At 33.0% G+C, this 21297-nt stretch overlaps 1 protein-coding gene across 4 annotated transcripts; it reads left to right on the plus strand.

Annotated features, from left to right (window-relative positions):
• The first annotated feature begins 321 nt into the window (after positions 1 to 321).
• LOC106473157 (rho GTPase-activating protein gacN-like) lies at positions 322 to 21289 on the plus strand. 4 transcript variants are annotated; one of them, XM_022401644.1, is made up of 9 exons: positions 322 to 518; positions 7098 to 7205; positions 13021 to 13126; positions 14655 to 14723; positions 14861 to 14925; positions 15623 to 15725; positions 16990 to 17117; positions 17422 to 17520; positions 20710 to 21289. In XM_022401644.1, exons 2-9 carry the CDS (start codon positions 7104 to 7106, stop codon positions 21115 to 21117), a joined length of 1080 nt encoding a protein of 359 aa, XP_022257352.1. In that variant the 5' UTR covers positions 322 to 518; positions 7098 to 7103; the 3' UTR covers positions 21118 to 21289. The 4 variants fall into 4 exon arrangements, with proteins under 4 accessions (XP_022257352.1, XP_022257355.1, XP_022257353.1 ...); XM_022401647.1 differs by having other exon boundaries at positions 7098 to 7178; XM_022401645.1 differs by having other exon boundaries at positions 322 to 515.
• Positions 21290 to 21297: the final 8 nt, after the last annotated feature.

Raw genomic sequence — 21297 nt, forward strand, 5'->3', positions numbered from 1 at the left:
ATCTACTGAATTAAAAATGTTCAATAAACGTCATGCAAATACAGTTTACGTAAATCAGTTCGTTTAATTTTCCGACTACATTTCAAAGTTTTACTGAGCGAAAGTCAGGGTGAATGTTACATTAATACAAGAAATTTGTCTTTCAAGGCCCTAGAAATTTTAAAGCGACATCTCCAAGCAAAAGAATGTAACAATGAGTGATAATTATCGATATTTCACAGATCTGGCATTTTGGGATATTCCCCTTGAACAACGCCTTTCTGTGACGTAACTCAGCGGATATATATTTTTACTATCGCTTCACGCGCCAACAAATACATGATTGCACCAGCAAAGCTGTAACTAAATAATGTAAAATTTCAAAGTGAAAATGTTTGTAGTCATAGCAACGAAAGGCATTGGGGGATCTTCCACCTATCACACATAAAACAGCTACAGAGTCAATAAGGAGTTAAGATCTGGGTGCTAGAGCCCGTAACGCCACAGATTCAACAACCACCCACCGTCTATAGCCGGTTGTGAGTATGGTAGTTAACCCTAAATACATAATAAACCAAGAACTGTATAGTTCAAATAGTAATGTTCTTCTTTATCTATTAATAAAATCTGTTAAAACTACAAGATATAACTAACTAATATACTTCTAATAATACATATAATGTTATAAATTATAAACTTATCTATAGAGTCCTTGTATAGATAATTGTGAAACACACACACAGATGTATCTTTTCGTAAGCAAAGGAAAACATACTGGCTTGGCCTGATTAAATTTGTACTTTTTTACACGTAGTTTGATTCTAAAACTTTGAAGAATATTGCGAATTAAAATCACAATACAAAACAAAGTGACTGAATGCGCGAGATTAGAAGTACATTTTGAAAAAAAAAAAGTAACACCATCGCCAAACAACCGCCGCCTTACCACCACAAATACACACACACTTGTGATTGGTACAATAGTAATATTTCATTGCTTCTTAGGCCTACGTCCGTCCCTTCTTCACCATCTAATTTCCTCGAAAGGGAGCTGAAAACCGCCTGGAGGAGTCACCTGTTTTAACCATTCGCACCAGTAGTGTGTTGTCTGTCAGTCAGTCAGCAGACATTAAAATAACGTCACATAAGGGACGCTTAAGGTTGCAGTTTGTCCTGTCGTGACGTCAGTAAAACGTGCCATGAATCACGAGAATTATGCACTCTGTAGGTAACAATACGGGATGACATATGAACTTAATAAGCAAGAAATAAAACTATTTGTTACTCTGTATATATATATATATATATATACTTCACATGTTTTAACGTGAATCTATTAGCATTAGTTACTCGTTTCAAAAATAGACAGAATCATATTAGTCAATGTTATATTGGGTAATCTTATTTTTCATATCATTTTTTTTAACTGTCAAGTAATTAAAATATTGATAGAAATATTTATTTAATCAAATGAACTGATGAACAGTGTGCCTATGCTCCCCCTCATGGTTCAACGGTAAGTCTGAAGACTTAAAACACCAAAAACCGGGTTTAAATACCCGCAGTGGGCAGAACATTGTGGAGCTTTGTATTTAACAACAAACACAAGCACAAACATATACTTTTTCTTATTACAAGTTACAGATTTTACAGAAAGGAATATTTTTTTAAACATGTTGTTACGTCAGCGGAAGCCACGTGACTCTGGAAGCAAGAGCGCCGGAGTTTCTAGAAGGATTATGACTGTTCCTGGCAACTCTAGTCTTTTCTAGGCGCCCTCTATTTTAGTATATAAGCCCGGCAAATAAAGCGGAGATATAATAGCAGATAGTGAGATATAGAGACAAATAATTGAGTCAAGCGAGCGGTAGTGACCGTAAGTAAAGTGTCTGAATCGTTGTGAATTATAGCGTGTTTTTAAGTTAAAGTAACTGTGGAAATTCTTTGTAATGCAAAGTTGTATTGAGAAAGAATAAACTAGTTTTATTTAAGAAAGGACTTGTATCGCTGAAGGTCCTCGGGAAGAATTTATACCGGAAATTAACAAACGACCAGAGACGCAACAAATTGGTGTCAGAAGTGGGATGAAAACGAACATGTGGTGGCCTACTTCAGTAGGGTTTTGAGTAGACCAAAAAGGAACTACTGTGTAACATGGAGGGAACTCCTTGCTATAGTAAAGAGTCTGACATATTTCCATCATTACCTCTATAGGGCTAGGCTTACCATCAGGACAGACCATGCTGCATTACGCTGGTTAAGATCATTAAAGAACCCAGAGGGACAACTGGCACGTTGGATCGGAAAGGTAGATCAGTATAATTAAGATATTGAATACAGAGAAGGAAAATCTCATGGAAATGCCGACGGACTAAACCGAAGACCCTGCAAAAATGACTGCAGACATTGCTGCAAAAGAGAGGTCAGTTAAATATTCTGGGAGAGGATGTCCTTTCTTTATGGTCGTATTTCTTGCCTTAACATTGACTGGCTCCTGGCACACACCCAACAAGGTAAAACATTTCGATCACTGGTGCCATCATTCTCAAGTACACGTGTTGTGACGGTAGAGAAGGTTATGTATTTAAATCAACGTTCACCAATCTAGTAGTGTGTTTAAATTCGAGAAGTGATACTGGTTACTTATGTACATGTATATCAATTCGCGTGAATTAACGGATTATTTATTTATAGCTGAACACGTAAACAAACAAACAAACAAAAACGGAATAAGCATGAATATGTTGTGCGAAAGTTTTGTATAAGATTAAGATTAAAAACAAAGATTAACAAACACCCAGACACATCCCTATAGGTTTGTTTGTCTGGGAAAACAAAGATTAACAAACACCCAGACACATCCCTATAGGTTTCTTGTCTAGGAAAACACAGATTAACAAACACCAAGACACAACCCTATAGGTTTTTCATTGTTATTTCCCCAAGCATACTTGAGATGTACAGCACAGTGATCGAAACTTCAAGTAAAATATTAATCATCAAAGCCCCCCCCCTCCCACCGTGGCTCAGCAGAAGTATTGCCTGATCTAAAATATGAAATTCTCACATTCAGAAAAAATATCGCACATTGCATATATTTAAGAATATTCCAGATGAAGTCTGTTTTTTTTTTTAATATATATTTTTATACGAACTATGACATAAAGTTGACCTGCCCTGCTTGATACCACCCTCTATCACGTTTTGTTTAACTCTTTGTTCTCCTGGAAACACTATAATTATTACTAGGATTATTCTTTGGTATTTGCTTTGCTGTTCAAATCTCTTGTCTAACACTAGTATAGTACTTTAGTTAAAACATTTAGAAATCATTTACACGCGCTCATCTTCAGCCCTTGCTTGCTGTGCTAATCCACCTGCGCACTTATTTCACAACACTGTGTGAAGGCAGTTAGGATTGAAGTCCTCACAATACACGAAGACAATAGATCATATGATCATGTAGTTCAGCACTGAATAACCGGTTGTCGGTGACGTCAAACCAAAACCAAACCTAAACAACGTGGTAATAATTTTGAATTAAAAACGTTTAATCCTTTAGAACTGAACACAATCGAGGATGTTCAGAAAAGTTTCTCTTCATTCCCACTCAAGATATTACGAATTAGAAAAAAGTACTCGAGAAATAATAAAAATAAAGAAAGAAGAATATAAAATAATAATAACCTTGCATATTTGATTTTTCAACTTGAATGTCAAGCAAGAAAACTGATGGCGGCACCAGGGTGCGCTATTACGCGAAATCAATTGCCCCTTAATGATGTTTATTCACTGACCAACCGAAATGGTCTCACTACTGTTCCGATGACAGTTCCCTCATCAGAACCTCTCGGCATTTTCTCTCAACGTTACCACTGGACCTCACCACCTGTGTGTGAAAACAGACCGATGGACAGGTTCACCGTGGAATTAGGTGATAAGGTTTGTAATTTAAGCACAAAGCTACACAATGGGCTATCTGTGCTCTGCCCACCACGGATATCGAAACCCGGTTTCTATAGCGCTGTAAGTCTGAAGACATACCGCTGTGCCACTGGGGGGCAGGTGAGAAGAAACAGAGCTATAGAACACACTATGCTCATTTGGTCTCAGAGAAACCTCACTCCCTAACAGTCCTTGTCCCGAGGTCACTGGGGGGGGGGGGGGGGGCGGCTCCGGACACCGCAAGAGCCGTGGTGCTTCTCCGAGCTTAAATTATAATAACATCATTGTGTGCTCAAATTCGATTACGAGGAACCCACTTTGAGACTAATAATGGCTGGAGACGGCTTGAATGGGTAATGAAGAAAAACTTTAATATAACAGCAAATGTACAACGTTTCGACAAGGTTTTGCAATCATCATCGTGTGTGTTCTTGTAGAACTGTACATCGTTTCCGGCAAGAGTTCCGTCTTTTACCCCATGCCAGAAACCTACGTTACAAGAATTATTTGGCTGACCCCTAATAGTAACAACGTGATGAGATGTTTCAAATGTCATGACGTGACAAAGTTATCGTACATATGGTAACACTGCTCAGCAGTAAGCTTGAGTACTTTTGAAGAAAAAATATTTAATGAAAAGTTTTATTGGGACATGTGATCTGTTGATAATCAAAAGTTTACTTCTGAACGTTGCATTAGTGATAAAAAGTTCAAATAATAGTGCTTTAATTTTGATACTTAATTAAATACCGGAATATTAAGATAATATCTTATTCGCCTGAAATTAAAGTTTAAAGTTGGTTTGATTTGATTTTGAATTTCATGCAAGGTTACACGAGGGCTATCTGCGCTAGTCGTATCTAATTTAGCAGTGATAAACTATGGGGAAGGCAGATAGACAACACCATCCACCGCCAACTCTTGATCTACTCTTTTACTAACGAATAGTGGGTTTGACCCCGCGACCCTCAGATTGCAAGTCGAGCGCTCTAACCACCAGACTATGGCGCAAAGTTAGATATGGTAGAGATGAATTTTTTTGTTGCTAGAATATTAGGTTTTCAAGGTTTGACAAACTTATTTATTCTGAGATTCATTTTAAATCCTAAAATGTTAAAAGCTAGTTTTGTTTGTTCGTCGTTAAGCATAAAACTACACAATTGGCTCTCTGAACTGTGCCCATCACGGGTGTCAAAACCCGGTTTTTTAGCTCAAAGGTTAAAATTAACTGGTACATGGCTATCTTGGTATAACAAATGGTAACTTGTATACGATTATCTCTGGCGTTTGTTCAATGTTTGTGTGTATTGTATTGAAATAGGGGTAAATATTAGTGTACTCCTGTAATGTTTTGAAACACGTGTATTATCTATTACAATAATACTCGGTTTTTGTCTGTCCTGAAAATGCGTGCACCTTACTATCTAAATGCGCATCCGCGCGCTCTTCATTTTAACGGATGTAAACAAAAGGCGGACGTCGATATACTTTAGTGGACATTTTGTACAAAAACATATTTAATGCTTATCAGAGTTTTTAAAAAGATCTAATGTTACGTCTTAGAAAAAAATATACGTTCATATGTTGATAGTATTAAATATGGTAAAATTTACAGGTTAGTGTTAAGTTACCTTTTTATCGAATATAAGCTGCACTTAATAAAGGCTTAACTAATGTTAGATTACTTCAAGAAATAAAATAATTGCGTAGGCGAGGAAATAACAAAATGCAAGATAAAATATAAAGTAGTGGTAAAAATTCGTCAAATTAAAATAACTTTATTAATAAAACAGCCCCCCTAGTAACACAGCGGCATGTCTGCGGACTTATAACGCTAGAAACCGAGTGCCAATTTAAACATAAAAATAATTCCGGACTAACTTAAATTTGTATGTCCGAAGCTTGCAAAAATTAAGCAAAGCTTAATGTAACAAGAAGTTCACAAAGTTAATGAACTTTGAAGTATAATTTGAATTTCTATAGAGCTTAAAGTTAGGCCTATATCGGTAATGATGAATTGTTATATTTGAAAGCTTAACGTTACTACTTTAAGCCTAAACCTACGCCCATGTACGTTCTGTGTTAGGCCTACCACAATAACACAAGAACTGACAGTTTTATCTTAGTACTAGGCCTATTAAAGTGCATTTAGCCACATAATGTCCGAAGAACCAGAATTAATACTATGTTTTTGGATAACATAAACCATAATAAACTTCAAAAATGATATATCTATACATACTGGAGCTGGGGGACCTAATGCATAACCCATTGGCTGTTGGACATAGTCCTCATACAAAACGTTTTATTACGTACATAATATATGATATTATTAGAGAAGTAAAGTCAACACCAGTTTTAACGAAAAACAGAGTCGTGCGACTTGACTTTAAAAGGTTCAACAAGTCCAATTCTCCCTAATAATTAAGACCACATTTCAGTCTTGCCCAGTGAAGACCAGTTTCACGTATAATGGCATGTTCCTCATCGTAGCACCTCCCCATCCAATTATACCCTGTTTTTGTTGCACTCTGATCGGTAAGCCTATGTGAGTTATAATGTATAGGCTAGGCCTATGTAGCTTATTGTCACTCGTATACTTACTAGACATTTCGGTAAGTCCAAAATGTAATAATACTAACAGTAAATGATTAGCAAGTTTTTCAGACAAATTTTATTTAGATGTTACTAGGAAACCAGCTTTTTAAAATTTTTACCACGTCTTTTATGCAGTAAACAATTTGGTGTTTTAAATATAGTTTTGAGTATATACTGTTGCGTCAGCGAGGACACGTGACTAGTATTACGCTTCCTCTTTCTAGAAATATCCTGTTCCTTCAAGAAAGCCCTAGCATTTACTAGATATGTGTTAGTCTTGTATATATAAAACGTTCACAACGTGACGGGACAACAGGGTAATGAGTAATTGAGCTGCAGTCAGTGTGTGTGTAATTGAACGGAGTATTGTTGAAGTCGAGCTCGTGAGACGTGAGTTATAGCGTTTGTTATAGAGCGACTGTTGAAATTAAGTGTATCGTAAAGTTGTATTCGGAAAGAATAAACCAGTTTTATTTAAGAAAGGAGTTGTGTCGCTAAAGTTTCGTCGGAACGAAGTTACGGAAAACTAACTAACAAACGGAGACGTAACAATACTTTTATCTTTTAATTTACAGATCTACATGTCTCAAAAGGAGCTGAAAACAGTTGGACAATTAACCCAGCCTTACAGAGACTCAAAGGATCTCGATAAATTGGTAGAATGTTTCTTTACTTGGAAGGAGGTTTGTGATCATTGAAATTATAATGTTTTTGTATTTCCCTCTAGAGGCTCTCATTCCCGAACATTTTTTTCATTCTCCTGAACCGGGAAATTTTACGGTTATTCCCGGGATCCCTAGAATTGCCGGTGAATGTTTTTAAATATATTTTCAAACTGGCGATAAAGAACATATGTGGTCTAATACACTGTAAATAAAATATTGAAAACTACTAATTTTCATTTTATAACACAAAAAAATTTAATTCAAATTATTTTTTGTTGCTTTTTCACAAAATAGCATTTGAGAAAGCATAAGGCATTAATAGCTTTATCTTTAAGAGACTTGTTTGTTTGTTTGAAGTTAAGCACAAAGCTACACAATAGGCTATCTACGCTCTGCCCACCACGGGTATCAAAACCCGATTTCTAGCGGGTAAGTCCCCATAAATACCGCTGTGCCGCTGCGGGGCTTTAAGAGACGATTGCTGCTTAATTAAAAAGTTTCCTGAGATTAAAAACACTCGCTCACTTTCTGTTGAAGTCAGTTTGATTGTTTTTAATCCATATTTGAGTTTCTACAATATATCAGTTAGTTCTCCGGTCAGCTCATACATTCCTATTTCCTTGTTTAAAGATTAATTGTAATCAGGAGTCGAGGTCTTAGTTTTAAAATAAATCAGTCAGCAAAGTTTAAATCCTAAAATTTTAGAAACAAAATTTAAAGAATTAAGATCAGCTGTTAGGCAACGCCCCATTTCTGTTTGTCTAGATCTAGTTCGTGATCCCCATCGTCCACGTCCGACTCCTCTTGGAACTCTTCTTCCTCTACCACGAATTTCATTATTGTTTCTAATATCTAAATTGGTATCATTATCTCTAGCAAATCGTCCAAACTCTCTTTATTATCTGCAGGTCTAATAGCAGTCACTACACGTTCCATTACCCAATTACTAGAGCTAGCAAAAACTTGATGCTCACTTTTATCGTCCATTAATTTCTGTTTCTTTGCCAGGATATTCCTCTCCAGGTTCTGGATAATGTTTAATAATTTCTTATATTTCTTATCCAAAGACATAGAAGAAAAGTGAGGGCCGCGACTTGCACCGGGCGTCGCCATTTTGAAAAAAAAAAAAAAGATCACACTCGCTTCAATTTTTTTTCATCTTGAACCAAAATTTCCAGTTCAAAAATTTTCCGTTGTGTAAAAATAATTACAGAGTTTTCGTTTAAAGACCGTTCTGTTATTTATTATTTCATGTTGGTATTTATATTTTTAAAATTATTAAACCCTAATAAAAATATCACAAACATTAGTAACATTTTTGTACTTTTCAATGACAAAATAATTTTTGAAATTATCTCGAGAATTCTTGTTGAATTTCCCGGAAACCGAGAATGGAAATTTAGCAAAAATAACCGGGAAATTCCGAGAGAGATCCTATATTTAAAATAATATAATGTTTTGAGCCAACATGGGACCTATTGGTCGATTTCGGCTAAATTAAACTAAAACTGTTAATAAATACATTTAAAAAAATCTTAAAACCAGCCCTTATGATTCATATACTTATCAAGCTTTCTCCTAAACTCACTTAAATTTACTGCCTCCACAACATCCGAAGGCAAACCCATTTGCACAGACCAACCACCCTGTTAGAAAAATAAAACAGTCTTAGCTGTAGATAACACCTACCCTGCCAAAATTTATAGTGTCCCCTAGTCCTACTATTCTCACTGTTAAATATGAAAAAAGATGATGCATCAATACTATCAATTCGCTTTACTATCTTAAACTCCTCAATCAGATCCCCTCTAACTCTTCATTTTTTAAATAGAAAACAATTTGAGAGATTTCAACCTCTCCACCTATGACAATCCCTCCATCCCAGGCACCATTCTAGTAACCCTCATCTGAACTCTTTCCAACAATTCAATGTCCTTCCTAAGATAAGAAGCCCAAGACTGAACACAGTACTCCAAATGTAGCCTAACCAGTGAAAGTATAACCTATTTAGACTTGTATTCAATATTTCTGTAGATACAACCTAAAATCCTATTTGCCCTACCACTAGCAACAGCATACTGCTTGGATGGCTTAAGATATTGATTAACCATTACACCAAGATCCCTTTCTTTCATGACACTGTTAGGATTATCCCCATCCAAATTATACTTATATTTGAAATTATGATAACCCACATGCATTATCTTGCATTTATTATAATTAAAACCCATTTATTTGCCCATCTCACTAAATGATCCTTTTGTAAATCAGCAGCATCCTCTTCCAGCTAGCAACACCTAAATTAAAGTAATTTATTGACCATTTTTTATTTTCCACTAATAATTTCAATAAACATAAAATTAAATGTGTGGTTTTGTGTGTATTTAATGTGTAGAAATATAAGGTGGATTTAATGACATTTCAAATTTCACTGGTACTGCATTTAAGGAAAGAACAATTTTATAAAGATTTTAACAGCTGATATTGTATAATGAACAAGAACATCATCATCAGAATGATTAAGAGCCAACAACTGCAGGAAATGTGAGGAGTTTTAATTATAGTCCAAGGTTCCGACTTATTCGGTAAAGACACTCAACTTAAAGACAGGATTAAGTTTCCAGAAATTACTGGTAACTTATTTTCACAGCACATAAGTCTTATGTCACTAGACATGCTAGTTTAATGATAATATTGGGAAAAAATATGGAAAAAAATTAGCTCAATAAACATTTTCTGTAATAATGGTAGTTGGAATTCTTGCTGTTTTAATTTCAAGCTTCCCTTTCAAAATGTATTTTTCCTATTTTAAAGTAAACAGTTTGCTCTGTAATTATTTCTTGAACTGGTCATAATTAATGAGCATGAATCAATATTTAGTTTTGAAGGAAATCTTTACTTAATCACAAGTTTTAGATGTTAATATGATATGGTAGGAATTGTGGTCATACAAATACATCTGGTTACTGGTGATAGTAGCATTTAAACTGATCTAAAAACCATCTTATTAATTATTCAACTCTTTTACTATGAATTACCTAACTTTTTTTTGATATATATAAAAAGGATGTCTTGTAAGTTCAGATTATTCAGTTGCCATCACAACAATGCAACATGGTCTTTGATATTGCTGGTATCACATATATTATATACCGACCATTCAAATTTATACAGAGTCCTCCTTACTTCACTTGCCGACAACAAAAAATAATACTTCTTCCTTATATTTTATAAATGTGTGTTTGTTTTTTATTGTTGCTATAAGAACATGATGTGCAGCTAATGATAACAGGGATGATTTTATGAACATTCTAACTTACAGAAATAACAGCAGATATTGAAGAGAAATCTTAATTTCCCAATTTTTATTTTAGGGAAAGCGTAAATTGCTCATTATTTTTTCAGTAGTGTGTGTGTGTGTGTATATATATTGTTATGTCAGCGAGGTCACGTGACTAGTATCACGCCACTTCTTTCTCGAACCTTCGTGAATTGTCGGGAGATTACTAGATTGGGGGTAGTCTGGTATATATAAGATGGTCACAACGTGACGGGATAATGTGTAGGTAATGAGTAATTGAACTGCAGTCAGAGTGTGTGTAATTGAGTATTGTCGAGCACGTGAAACGTGAGTTATAGCTTTTGTTATAGAGTGACTGTTGAAATTAAGTGTATCGTAAAGTTGTATTCAGAAAGAATAAACCAGTTTTATTTAAGAAAGGACTTGTGTCGCTAAAGTTTCGTCGGAACGAAGATACGGAAAATTAACTAACGAACGGAGACGTAACAATATATATAACTAAAAAGTATATCTAATCACCAATACCCATTTCTGAGCAGATGAATACATCATTTACTGAAGTTACTGCAGAGTAGTGTGAAAAACACCGATGTTCGTTAATACAAAAAAATGTTAGAGATATTTATAGTGAAGGCTAAAAGACAACTTGTGAGTCTTCTGTTAGAGAAGTGAAAGTTTAAAAAGGCTAATTAACGAGGCATGATGTTAGGTAGAAGTCAAAAACTCTACATCCTACTGCATGTATAAAATAACTACCTACATTCAAATTTGTAACTACAGAAACGGTTTTTGACTAACCTAAATATATTTTTGACATGTTCTATTGCATAAGAATTTCTACCAGCCAAAATATTTTGTCCTGAGAGTGTCATAAAATTTGGGTAAATTAGAAAACCCACAAGTTTTACAGTACAATGAGTAACTGTGGACACTGTACATTGACAGGGAAATAAGAAACATTGGGTATATTTTCAACGGGGGGACAAAACACGTACTTAGGGGATCAGCTTTTAGAGTGTAAGTCAACAGACTAAAGGAATATGTTATGTGGGCTTAAACATAAACAAAAATTTAGTTTTAATAAACATTATTAAAAAATATTTATTTTAACTACAATGTTAAGTTTACATCATAATACATGCAATTTTTTGTGAAATGTATGGGAGGTAAATCCCCCTTCCTTCAGATGCCCATGAACATCAGGCTGGTTAATTAGTTTCTATATTTTGTTAATTACCTGTATTATACTTTTGTTTTGTATATGTATTTTTGAAACTAACCACTTTCCTACTAAACATAATGCCATCTGTTGTCCATATGAACCAGGTTTCATTTTAGGTTAAAAAGCAAAAATCAATATACTATTGAATTGTACATTCAGGTATGGGATAAAAAAAATATATATGTATATTTATATATATTCAAAATAAAAAAAACTTAAATATTAAGTTTATTGAATTTTCAGTATCCTGGAAAGCTTTATTGATGTTGAAATTGTTTTAGAATTTAATTAAGTTTCATCATAAAATTAAAAAAAAAAAAACTAAATTGTTAATCTGAAAAGTACAACCACAAAAAATTAAATTATGTTAAATTCGCATTTTGCTGCAAGCTAGTACGATTTCATTCTACACTGGTTTAATAGATATCTGAAAATCTCTCCAATTAGATAAAAATTACACGGACAAAAATTTTACATTCTTCACAGTCTGTTTGTCAGCCTGACTTAGTTTTGTTTTTACAGTGGGGGGCGGTAATTTGCATTATTGGTTTACTTTTCATAGTGAGACTTATAATTCATACCTTTTTTTCAAGTATAAAATATAAGTTATACCTGTTACTGTTCAAGTTGTTACCCCAGCTCATGTATAAAATTTTTCTTTTTGAAATTTTTATATTATCAACCTGTTAATTTTGAACTTGTGTCTTATATTTCAGTGAGACAACAATAAATTCTTAGACTTACCTGATGGAATAAGTAACCTTTGTGTTTTGCCAGTAGGCAGAATGTCAAAATTTTAGATAAGAACAAAAAAACGTGGCTCTCTGGTTTTAAAATTTCAAGAAATGTAATATTAGTATGCAACTAAAACAACAAACTTCAGTTATTGTTTGAATTGCAGAAATCACAGTATAGTTATGTTTATACTTAGAAAAGCAAAACAGGAATGATATATGTCCATTCTGAATCTTCCAATAAAAAAGTATTCAAATGTATTATAAAAATATAATTAATTCTATGGTGTATTTATCCACTGGTAAAACTATTCAACATATCAATCACTGAAAGGAAAACAACTATAAAGAACAAACCTGCATTGAGTCTTCCAGAGTACGTAACTTGAAACTTTAGACATTTCACTGAAGGCACTGTTTATTCTGTTAATAGAAAAAAAAAGACTTCTGCTGTACAATGAAACCTTTCTAAAACTATCTTAGATGACGTCTTAAATAAACTGATAATAATCTATGGTGTGTAGTTCTAAACGTTAACTTTCTGAACTTTACGTAGATTGTGTTGTCCATTTGTAGAAAATTCAGAAGTTGGAAGATGAGAACTTAACTCTCCAAGAAGAATTGCGTGCGTATAAAGAACAAGAACATACTGTACATGACCACGAGAAACATCTTCAAGAAGGTAATAAAACTTATCTTTAATTTAACATGTTCATTGTATTGGTGTAATAACATAAATTACACCATGTAACTGGAGCTACTGACTGTGATAAAGTTGGCCAAGTCATTGTGTTATCAAATAAAACATTACGAGAGCAGAATTTCTAAACACTATTTTCAAAGAAACTGTATTTCTTAATAAACCTTGCAAGAATGTTAAAATACTTGATTAATTAGCATTTGAACAGCAAACGATTTTACAAATTTAAAATTGAGATGATGTTTAGTTTTCCACTACTGATTGCTTTCTCAAGAAGTTCACACGTGATTTTCAAAATAATTATATTCACAAAGTTTTAATGACCACTAAAGAAAACATTAAATCAAGTTAAACACATAAATCATACAGTACTTGTGTTTTGGTATTTACAGATAATTGTACTTACCTGCTAAACAACTTTCACTAGAATTCATCATTGTGTTTCAACTTAATAATTTCCTTTGACAAATCATAGGTTATTCATCAGTGCCTCTCACAATATATTAAAGTTCAATAGCATTTGAGAAAAGAGTAAAAAAAAGATAAATTGTATGTTGGATACAAAGTGATAATAATTTCTTGATATTAAAGTAAATACAACAAGTGTAAACACATTGTTTTAAAGTGATCACATCAGCACAGTTTCAGAAGATTTGATATGCGTGGACTCAATCTCGAAAGTTTATTAAGAAATGTGGTTGCAAGGTAATTGCAGTTCCTGTAAGTGCACAGTGTTTTAATATTTTTCAGACTAATGAGCAGCATAGTTAGTGTTATAAAGATTCTTCTAAGTGTCTATAAAATTGTATACAATTAATTACTATAAATACATTTTTGTCGCAAGTCCCTACTGTTCAAAGTTAGTAAACTGTATTGGCTTATATATCGCATTTCATCAGATTACCAGTGAAAAACATCAAAAATATACTCAACGTTCAACAATTAAATGAAAACAGTGAGTAAAAAAGTCTACCAAACATCGAACCATAACAAAAGATGAGCATAAGAATCATTTCTGTACATTCTATTTGTTGAGTCACTAATAACAGAATTTAAATTAATGTTTCCAGTGAAATAACACTCTAACGATCTCCATCTTCACTGGATGATAAAATTAGTGAAGAAATGAAAAGAAGTAACTACAGTAAAGTAAATTGTTCGTCATTAGAAACAAAATCACAGATCTAAAACCAGTCATCATGGTTAGACAATAGCAAACAACAAAGAATATGAGCAAGTGAGGTAAAAACAAAGCAACCGTAATTACTAAGCCTGATGCCTCTTCAGTTTGGTTAACTTACAGGTGCCACACTTATAAAAAATAAATCATGTACGAAACTTGTATCCTTACATTAGAGATCTTTTAAACATGACAAGACCGTAACAAAAAAAAACAGGTTAATGGAAACTTTGTGAAAGGTTTAAAGTTACAGAAATCCTAGATGTTAACTCCCTTCTTTCTAAACTAAACACGGTTGTAAAGTTGTTTCTGTTTTCTCCAATTTTCCAGAAATTTCTTCTTTGAAGAATGTGGTGTTAAATCTACAAGACACTATCACAAAACTGGGGTTACTAAAAGGTAAGATGGCAGTTTGTCATTTTTTAAATTTAGAAATTATATAAAATTGCTCTCCATGTTTAGAGACGGTAATTACATTAGTTAAATGATTAAGAAAGCTTATATTTTAAGATTTCTTTCTTCTTGTTGTTTTTCAGGAGAAAACCGGGCTTTGAAGAATGATCTCCAAAAACTGAGTGTGGAAAAAGATAAAGAAATTTTGGTAGTCTTCAGGATATAGTGAAACATAACTGACACTTCTTTTTGTATAATAGCAATTTAAATTTGTTTAAAACCCGAGCAAAACGTATCATACACTTAACTTGTTAAATACAACTGTTTAATAGAGATGAATTGAAATTCATGCTAAATAAAACTAAAACGAACAAATGAAAATCAGATGGTTTTAATTTTTTATGATTTTTGTGTGAAAGATTTTCTGTGAATTCTAAACTTTGTACTGATATTGTGAAAAAATATTTTTAGTGAAAGAAAAAATAAACTTATTCTGAACAACTTTGTATATATAAAACTTTGAAAAAGGTTCTTGTAAGTTTCCAAATTACTAAAAAATGTATTTGATTTATACTTTTATGTACTCAGTTGATTAGTGTATGTGTGTGTTTCAGTTATTTAAAAAAACGTTTTGAAAGTATTACATTTATACAGTTTTTGTGATATTCTTGAAAAACAACATCCAACAGTGAATTATATCATCCAACAAAATTATTGTTACATTGTTTCGTACGGATTTTTGGGGTCCTAATTTAGAATTATATCTTATTAATTAATCACAGTGACTTTCGTGTTTTTAAAATCATCAACAATTCACAATTCTTTCAAACACTGATTTGTTGAAGTCTCCTGATTTTGTTATTGATACTTATTTTATGAGTTTTTCAGTAATTCATTTTCTGTAGCATCATGAAAAACAGCTGAAAATGTTGTATGAAAAACAAAATCAACTAGAAACAGAGAAAGACCAAGAAATCAAAGAAATACACAGAACAGCAGAAGAAAAAGGTAATTTATATTTACGTAATTTGTATGGTTTATTGAACTTCATACAAAGCTATTTGAGAGCTATACGTCTCAGCTGTCCCTAATTTTGAAGTGGTAGAAGAAAAACAACTAGTCAACACCACCCACACCAACCTGTGGGCTACTCTAATCAAATGGTGGGATTTCACTGTCACTCTTATAATGCACCTGCAGCATCAAAATGTAAGGCAGACTTTTCTTTCCAGCACTAACGGGACATGAACCTCATATACACAGTGCAAAACATAAACCACTGGGCCACAAATCCCCCCTGAAATGTATGGAATCAAGATGAACAAAATTCTATTTAAAGTACGTAAAACATTAACTATAGCTTTCTTATCTATCTTTTTTATGTAGCTAAATTCATTATCAAGTATCATTTTTATTTTCTAAATTCAATTCCTGATAAATATGAACAAAAAATATTTATTCCATTAAACCTAGCTCCTTCACCACTTGAGAGGGCCAATAACAGTTGTGTATGCATTTATAAGAATAGTTGCAATAATAATAATACAGTAAACATAAGTGTAGTCTTTTCGAATTTGTCAGTCAGCTAATTGTTGTTCACAGTTTAGGGCCTGAAATTAACACTAGCAGATTATTGGTTAGTGTTGCAATTTTGCTAGTAAAACATAGAAGGCACTAGAAAAAATTGCAAGTACACTTTTCAGAAAGAATATTCACAGATACTTACCGTCAAGTATTAATACAGCTGTGATACACACATTTCAGTCATATATATATATATATTGCAAGATTCCGAGTACAGAAGGTTACTGTGATTAACAAGATTGTTTCATTTGCTGGTGCCATGTTCGTCTTGTGATCCTCATGCTAAGTATCAGGAAATAGGGATAGCGAGATGGTAGCGTCAACTCATTTGATTGGTTGCCAAGGCAATTTTTTTTGGCCAGCCTAGACTCACACCATTGATCCTTTGCAGTGAAGGTTTCTCAACAGAATGGTTAGAAACACTGTGCCCAAGTGGTTGTTCACTGAAGATAATAATAAACAGAAGTCAGGTACACTGCAGATGTTTTATTTTTTACAGACTTCTTAATTTTTCCATAATTGACACAGATGTTAGGCCTACTGACTTCTTCACCAGCTTTTGACATTTAATCAGTAATGTTTAATAATAAAATACTATTTTTAGTATAGGGTAGCCATCAGATGTGGAGTATTGTAATTCAACTTTAATCAGCATTTCTAAAATAACAACTAGTTACTCTCCATGCAGTTAGAGTCGAAAAAAACTTGCACACAAAGGAACTTGAAACAAAGCAGATGGAAGTAACGAATTTGAACAAAGAAATCGAAGACGTTAAAAAAAGGATGAAAAGTGAAATTACAAAGCTTCAAGTAGAGGTAACTGGTGTGTTTCTATAAATATGTTGTTCTAAGCTGTTTAGTCATACGTGCCACATTAAACACAATGATGATGTGGGTTGGTCCATTCATTACGAGCTTTTCATTGAATAAGATTTCCCGATATAATTTTTTTTCAAAAATCATAAAGTTATCTTAGAAATTATGTTACGTACTTTATAACAAGCTCTCTTTGTTAAATGATAGGCGTATTTTTAAAATCCCCCTTTTCCAGTAGTCTGCAAGTTTGTCTTAAAGAATTGATTCTATATTCTCTGTGAATAATATTTTTATTTGATGGTAGTATGAAGGTAAAGTGAATCACCTCCAAGACCAGATTGTAAAGACAGCAAACCAGTCCAACTCCAATCAACTCGGAAATGGAAGCGAAATATTCAGAAAAGTGAGTCCTTTCAACACGTTACTCTAACCCATGGTGCGCTTTATCTGCACATACTTTGGAACGCTTACATTTGTATATAAAAAATGGCTTGGTATTGAAATATTTTTGCTGTAATTATTTAAACAGACTAGAATTCTTCCACTGTTATCTTTCTGAATTTGTTGTCAAGGAAGGATCGATTGAAAGACTTATCTTTTATTTACCACTTTTGGAGAATAATATTTTTCAGAGTAGTGTCACTTGAGATTAAAAACTACACTGGTAAATGTTAGCAGTAAATTATAAATCACATTATAGTAACACCCTATTTAGCACTCCTGAGCGCAAAGCTCTAAACAGGGTCATTTTAACATTACATATATGGAGATACGTAACTGAAGGTATTGTTTCTTACCTGTGAATGATGTATAAGTGTTTTATTTAGGTTCTGGTAAATTACTCACTATAATGTCGTCATCGCTGGAAAAATATGTTAATTTTTATTAGACTTCAATCTTGTTTGGTTACAGAGCTATCATACAGAAAATCAGACCCCTCTTGTCACATCCTCTCTTTCAGGATTTGTCAATACATGTAGTTCTCTCTTACGTTTATGACCATATTAGTTATAACCACGAGCCAGGCAAGGTTTTCGTCTATCAAATAACGTATTATATTACATTGTTTTTCTGTACAGAGATTTGTGGATCGTTTCCTAAGAAAATGTTTTTTTTTCACACGTGAACAATATTGCGTACATGGATGATGTTTTAACGGTTTATATTGCATCGCTAGAAATGCCAGAAAAATTGTGATAGTTATGGAATATTGTCTGCTTTTTTTTGCATGTTATTCTTCTATGTTCTTTGTTGTATTATTAAATAAAAATTATTTAGTGCATTACTATCATTAGTATAAAAAAAGTATTGTTCAGAAAGTAATGGATTTTCATGATCTTTTTCTCTCTTGTGAAAAAAAAAAAATCTCTCAAGGAGACAAGAGCTGTACAATGAATCAGCTTAAAGCGGGGTCTTACTGTATTTTATTAATCCTAGATAAAACTTTGTTAATTCTATACTAATATAAAAAAGTTTGCTTGTTGTTAAGCACAAAGTTAAACAATGGACTATCTGTGCTGTGCCCACTATGGCTATCAAAACCTGGTTTTTAATGTTATAAGTCTTCAGACTTACTGCTGAGCCACCGAGGAGCATTTAAGAAGACAAAACGGTATATTGTGATGTACTTAACATGCATAAACCATATAATGTAATACATGAACTTCAAATGTAGTTGGCAAGTGTTTATATCATTCAATGTGTGTGTGTGTGCAATAGAGTACTTCTGATAAACCTATATGCCAAAATGTAAGACTTAAAATAATATTAATACAGTTTCCTATTTTTACAGATTATTTGGTCACAATCATTGTGACTATCAAACAAATATTAAGTAAGGTTGTAAGCCTAACGTAAGTGCAAATAATGCTGTATTATCAACAGATGATGGTGAAATGTTTCCTGATTTGTTTATTTATATTCTGAAACAATGTGTAGTGTGTATACACCACATTAAAAAAACAACAAAAAATAACTCCATAACACATTTTTCTTGAGGAATATTTTTTTCGCATCTACATAATCAAAATAATTAGACTATAATGAAAAAAAACTAAACCTCAAAATATAGCTGTGCCAAAAATGTAATTTGTGCTCTTGTACAAATTAAAATCTAGAATATAAGACACCCATACTTATCCTAGTAACTCCCAAACAAAGGTCTCATTAGTTACTGTACTTCATTCTCATCAGACAGTAGTGAAACCTTAACTCCCAAACAAAGGTCTCGTAGTTACTGTACTTCATTCTCATCAGACAGTAGTGAAACCTTAACTCCCAAACAAAGGTCTCGTAGTTACTGTACTTCATTCTCATCAGACAGTAGTGAAACCTTAACTCCCAAACAAAGGTCTTGTAGTTACTATACTTCATTCTCATTAGACAGTAGTGAAACCCTAACTCCCAAACAAAGGTCTTGTAGTTACTATACTTCATTCTCATTAGACAGTAGTGAAACCCTAACTCCCAAACAAAGGTCTCGTAGTTACTGTACTTCATTCTCATCAGACAGTAGTGAAACCTTAAAATGGCCTCTACATTTTCTCCCTTTCTCATTGCTAAGTGTTTTTTATTGCCCTATTAATGTGTTCTCATTACTTCTTCCACATGTTGCAGTAAATTAATGTCATTTTTTTATTGCCCTATTAATGTGTTCTCATTACTTCTTCCACATGTTGTAGTAAATTAATGTCATTTTTTTATTGCTCTGTTAATGTGTTCTCATTACTTCTTCCCTATGTTGTTGTAATAAATTAATTTAATTTGTCCTTCACTTTTATTTGTATAACCATGTGTTGTTGTTGTTGTCTTAATGCAATGCTACACAATAGGCTATCTGCACTCTGACCACTGGATCTTAGCACTAGGGGGAACCACATTACATGTAGTGCACATTGTAGCTCAGTAAGAGTAAACTCACTTCTCATAATTTGTTTTAATAATCACTATTTATTGGCTATACATGGTCCAAAAACATATATACATCCAAGTGTTCCTTTAATATGCATGAACTAAATATAAAAAAAATGTTTACCCCTGTTAGTTCAGACCATGCACGTGTGAAATGATTTTTTTTATAAATTTTATTTCTTGAGTCAGTGGATCTACATTTATTGTTACACTTACTTTATTGAATTAATCCAATCAACTACTTGTAAAATAAGTTACCATTTTTTTTCCACGACCGTGCATATAATCTATCTTTTTTTTGTAAGGTAAGTATATTCACCAAGTATTTACAAATGGACAGAAGTTATGCCAAGTTTTCAACATATAATTTGTAAGGTAAGTATATTCACCAAGTATTTACAAATGGACAGAAGTTATGCCAAGTTTTCAACATATAATTTGTAAGGTAAGTATATTCACCAAGTATTTACAAATGGACAGAAGTTATGCCAAGTTTTCAACATATAATTTCATAATGTTACTCTGCCAACATTCCTCCTAAACATATACATAAGCACTTCTTAATTCTTGCAACAAATTGATGTTTATGTGTCTGTGTCGATCTTTAGAACTTGCATTGTAACTTACAGAATAATTATTGATTGTTACAGGTAAATAGCTCTTCTAGTTCTATTTGTTTCAGAAACTTCAGTTCTTGAAAATGCAGCATGAAAAAGAGGTGAGAAGGATGAAACAACAGATTCAAGAGCTCCAAAACAAACTCCAGAAAGCAGAAGATAAAACGTTTGATACTGTGAGGGATTACCAACCACAAAATTCTAATAGTACAATACGAAAAAAAGTTAGCGAAGAAACCAGGAACTCAAAAATGACCAGGGAAACAGCTAACACTAATGCTACTGAACCATCAAAACAGACAAGTTTACTTAACAGAAACCCTGTCGTTATTACTCCAGAAAAATCCATCACAATAAACACACGTTCAGGAAAAAATTCTGAACTTACCAATTCAAATTCTTCTGATAAGTTACAGGTGAGAAAAAGAAAACTTTTTCATAATGACCGTGTGTTCTTGGATCCAAGCGATTAGTGTAACAATGTTTATATTACGTTTTAGAGTTTATTTTTCACTGTGCTGCCCGTTTAAGTTGTGTGCACATTTGTTTTGTTATATTTCATCTTACATCACTGATAATTGAAAAAAACGTGCGGGTTAATTTCTAATTTTGAAAATACCACTTTTAATAAACAGTTGTGTTTTAATTTAACT

The sequence above is a fragment of the Limulus polyphemus genome, unplaced genomic scaffold (assembly GCF_000517525.1).
Source record: "Limulus polyphemus unplaced genomic scaffold, Limulus_polyphemus-2.1.2 Scaffold5937, whole genome shotgun sequence".
Classification (NCBI taxonomy): Eukaryota; Metazoa; Arthropoda; class Merostomata; order Xiphosura; family Limulidae; genus Limulus; species Limulus polyphemus.

Coding starts and splice junctions, on each gene's coding strand:
- LOC106473157 (XM_022401644.1), top strand. CDS start 7,104: ATGTCTCAAAAGGAGCTGAAAACAGTTGGACAATTAACCCAGCCTTAC. Junction 13,127..14,654: donor CGAGAAACATCTTCAAGAAG/GTAATAAAACTT, acceptor CCAATTTTCCAG/AAATTTCTTCTTTGAAGAAT. Junction 14,926..15,622: donor AAAAAGATAAAGAAATTTTG/GTAGTCTTCAGG, acceptor CATTTTCTGTAG/CATCATGAAAAACAGCTGAA.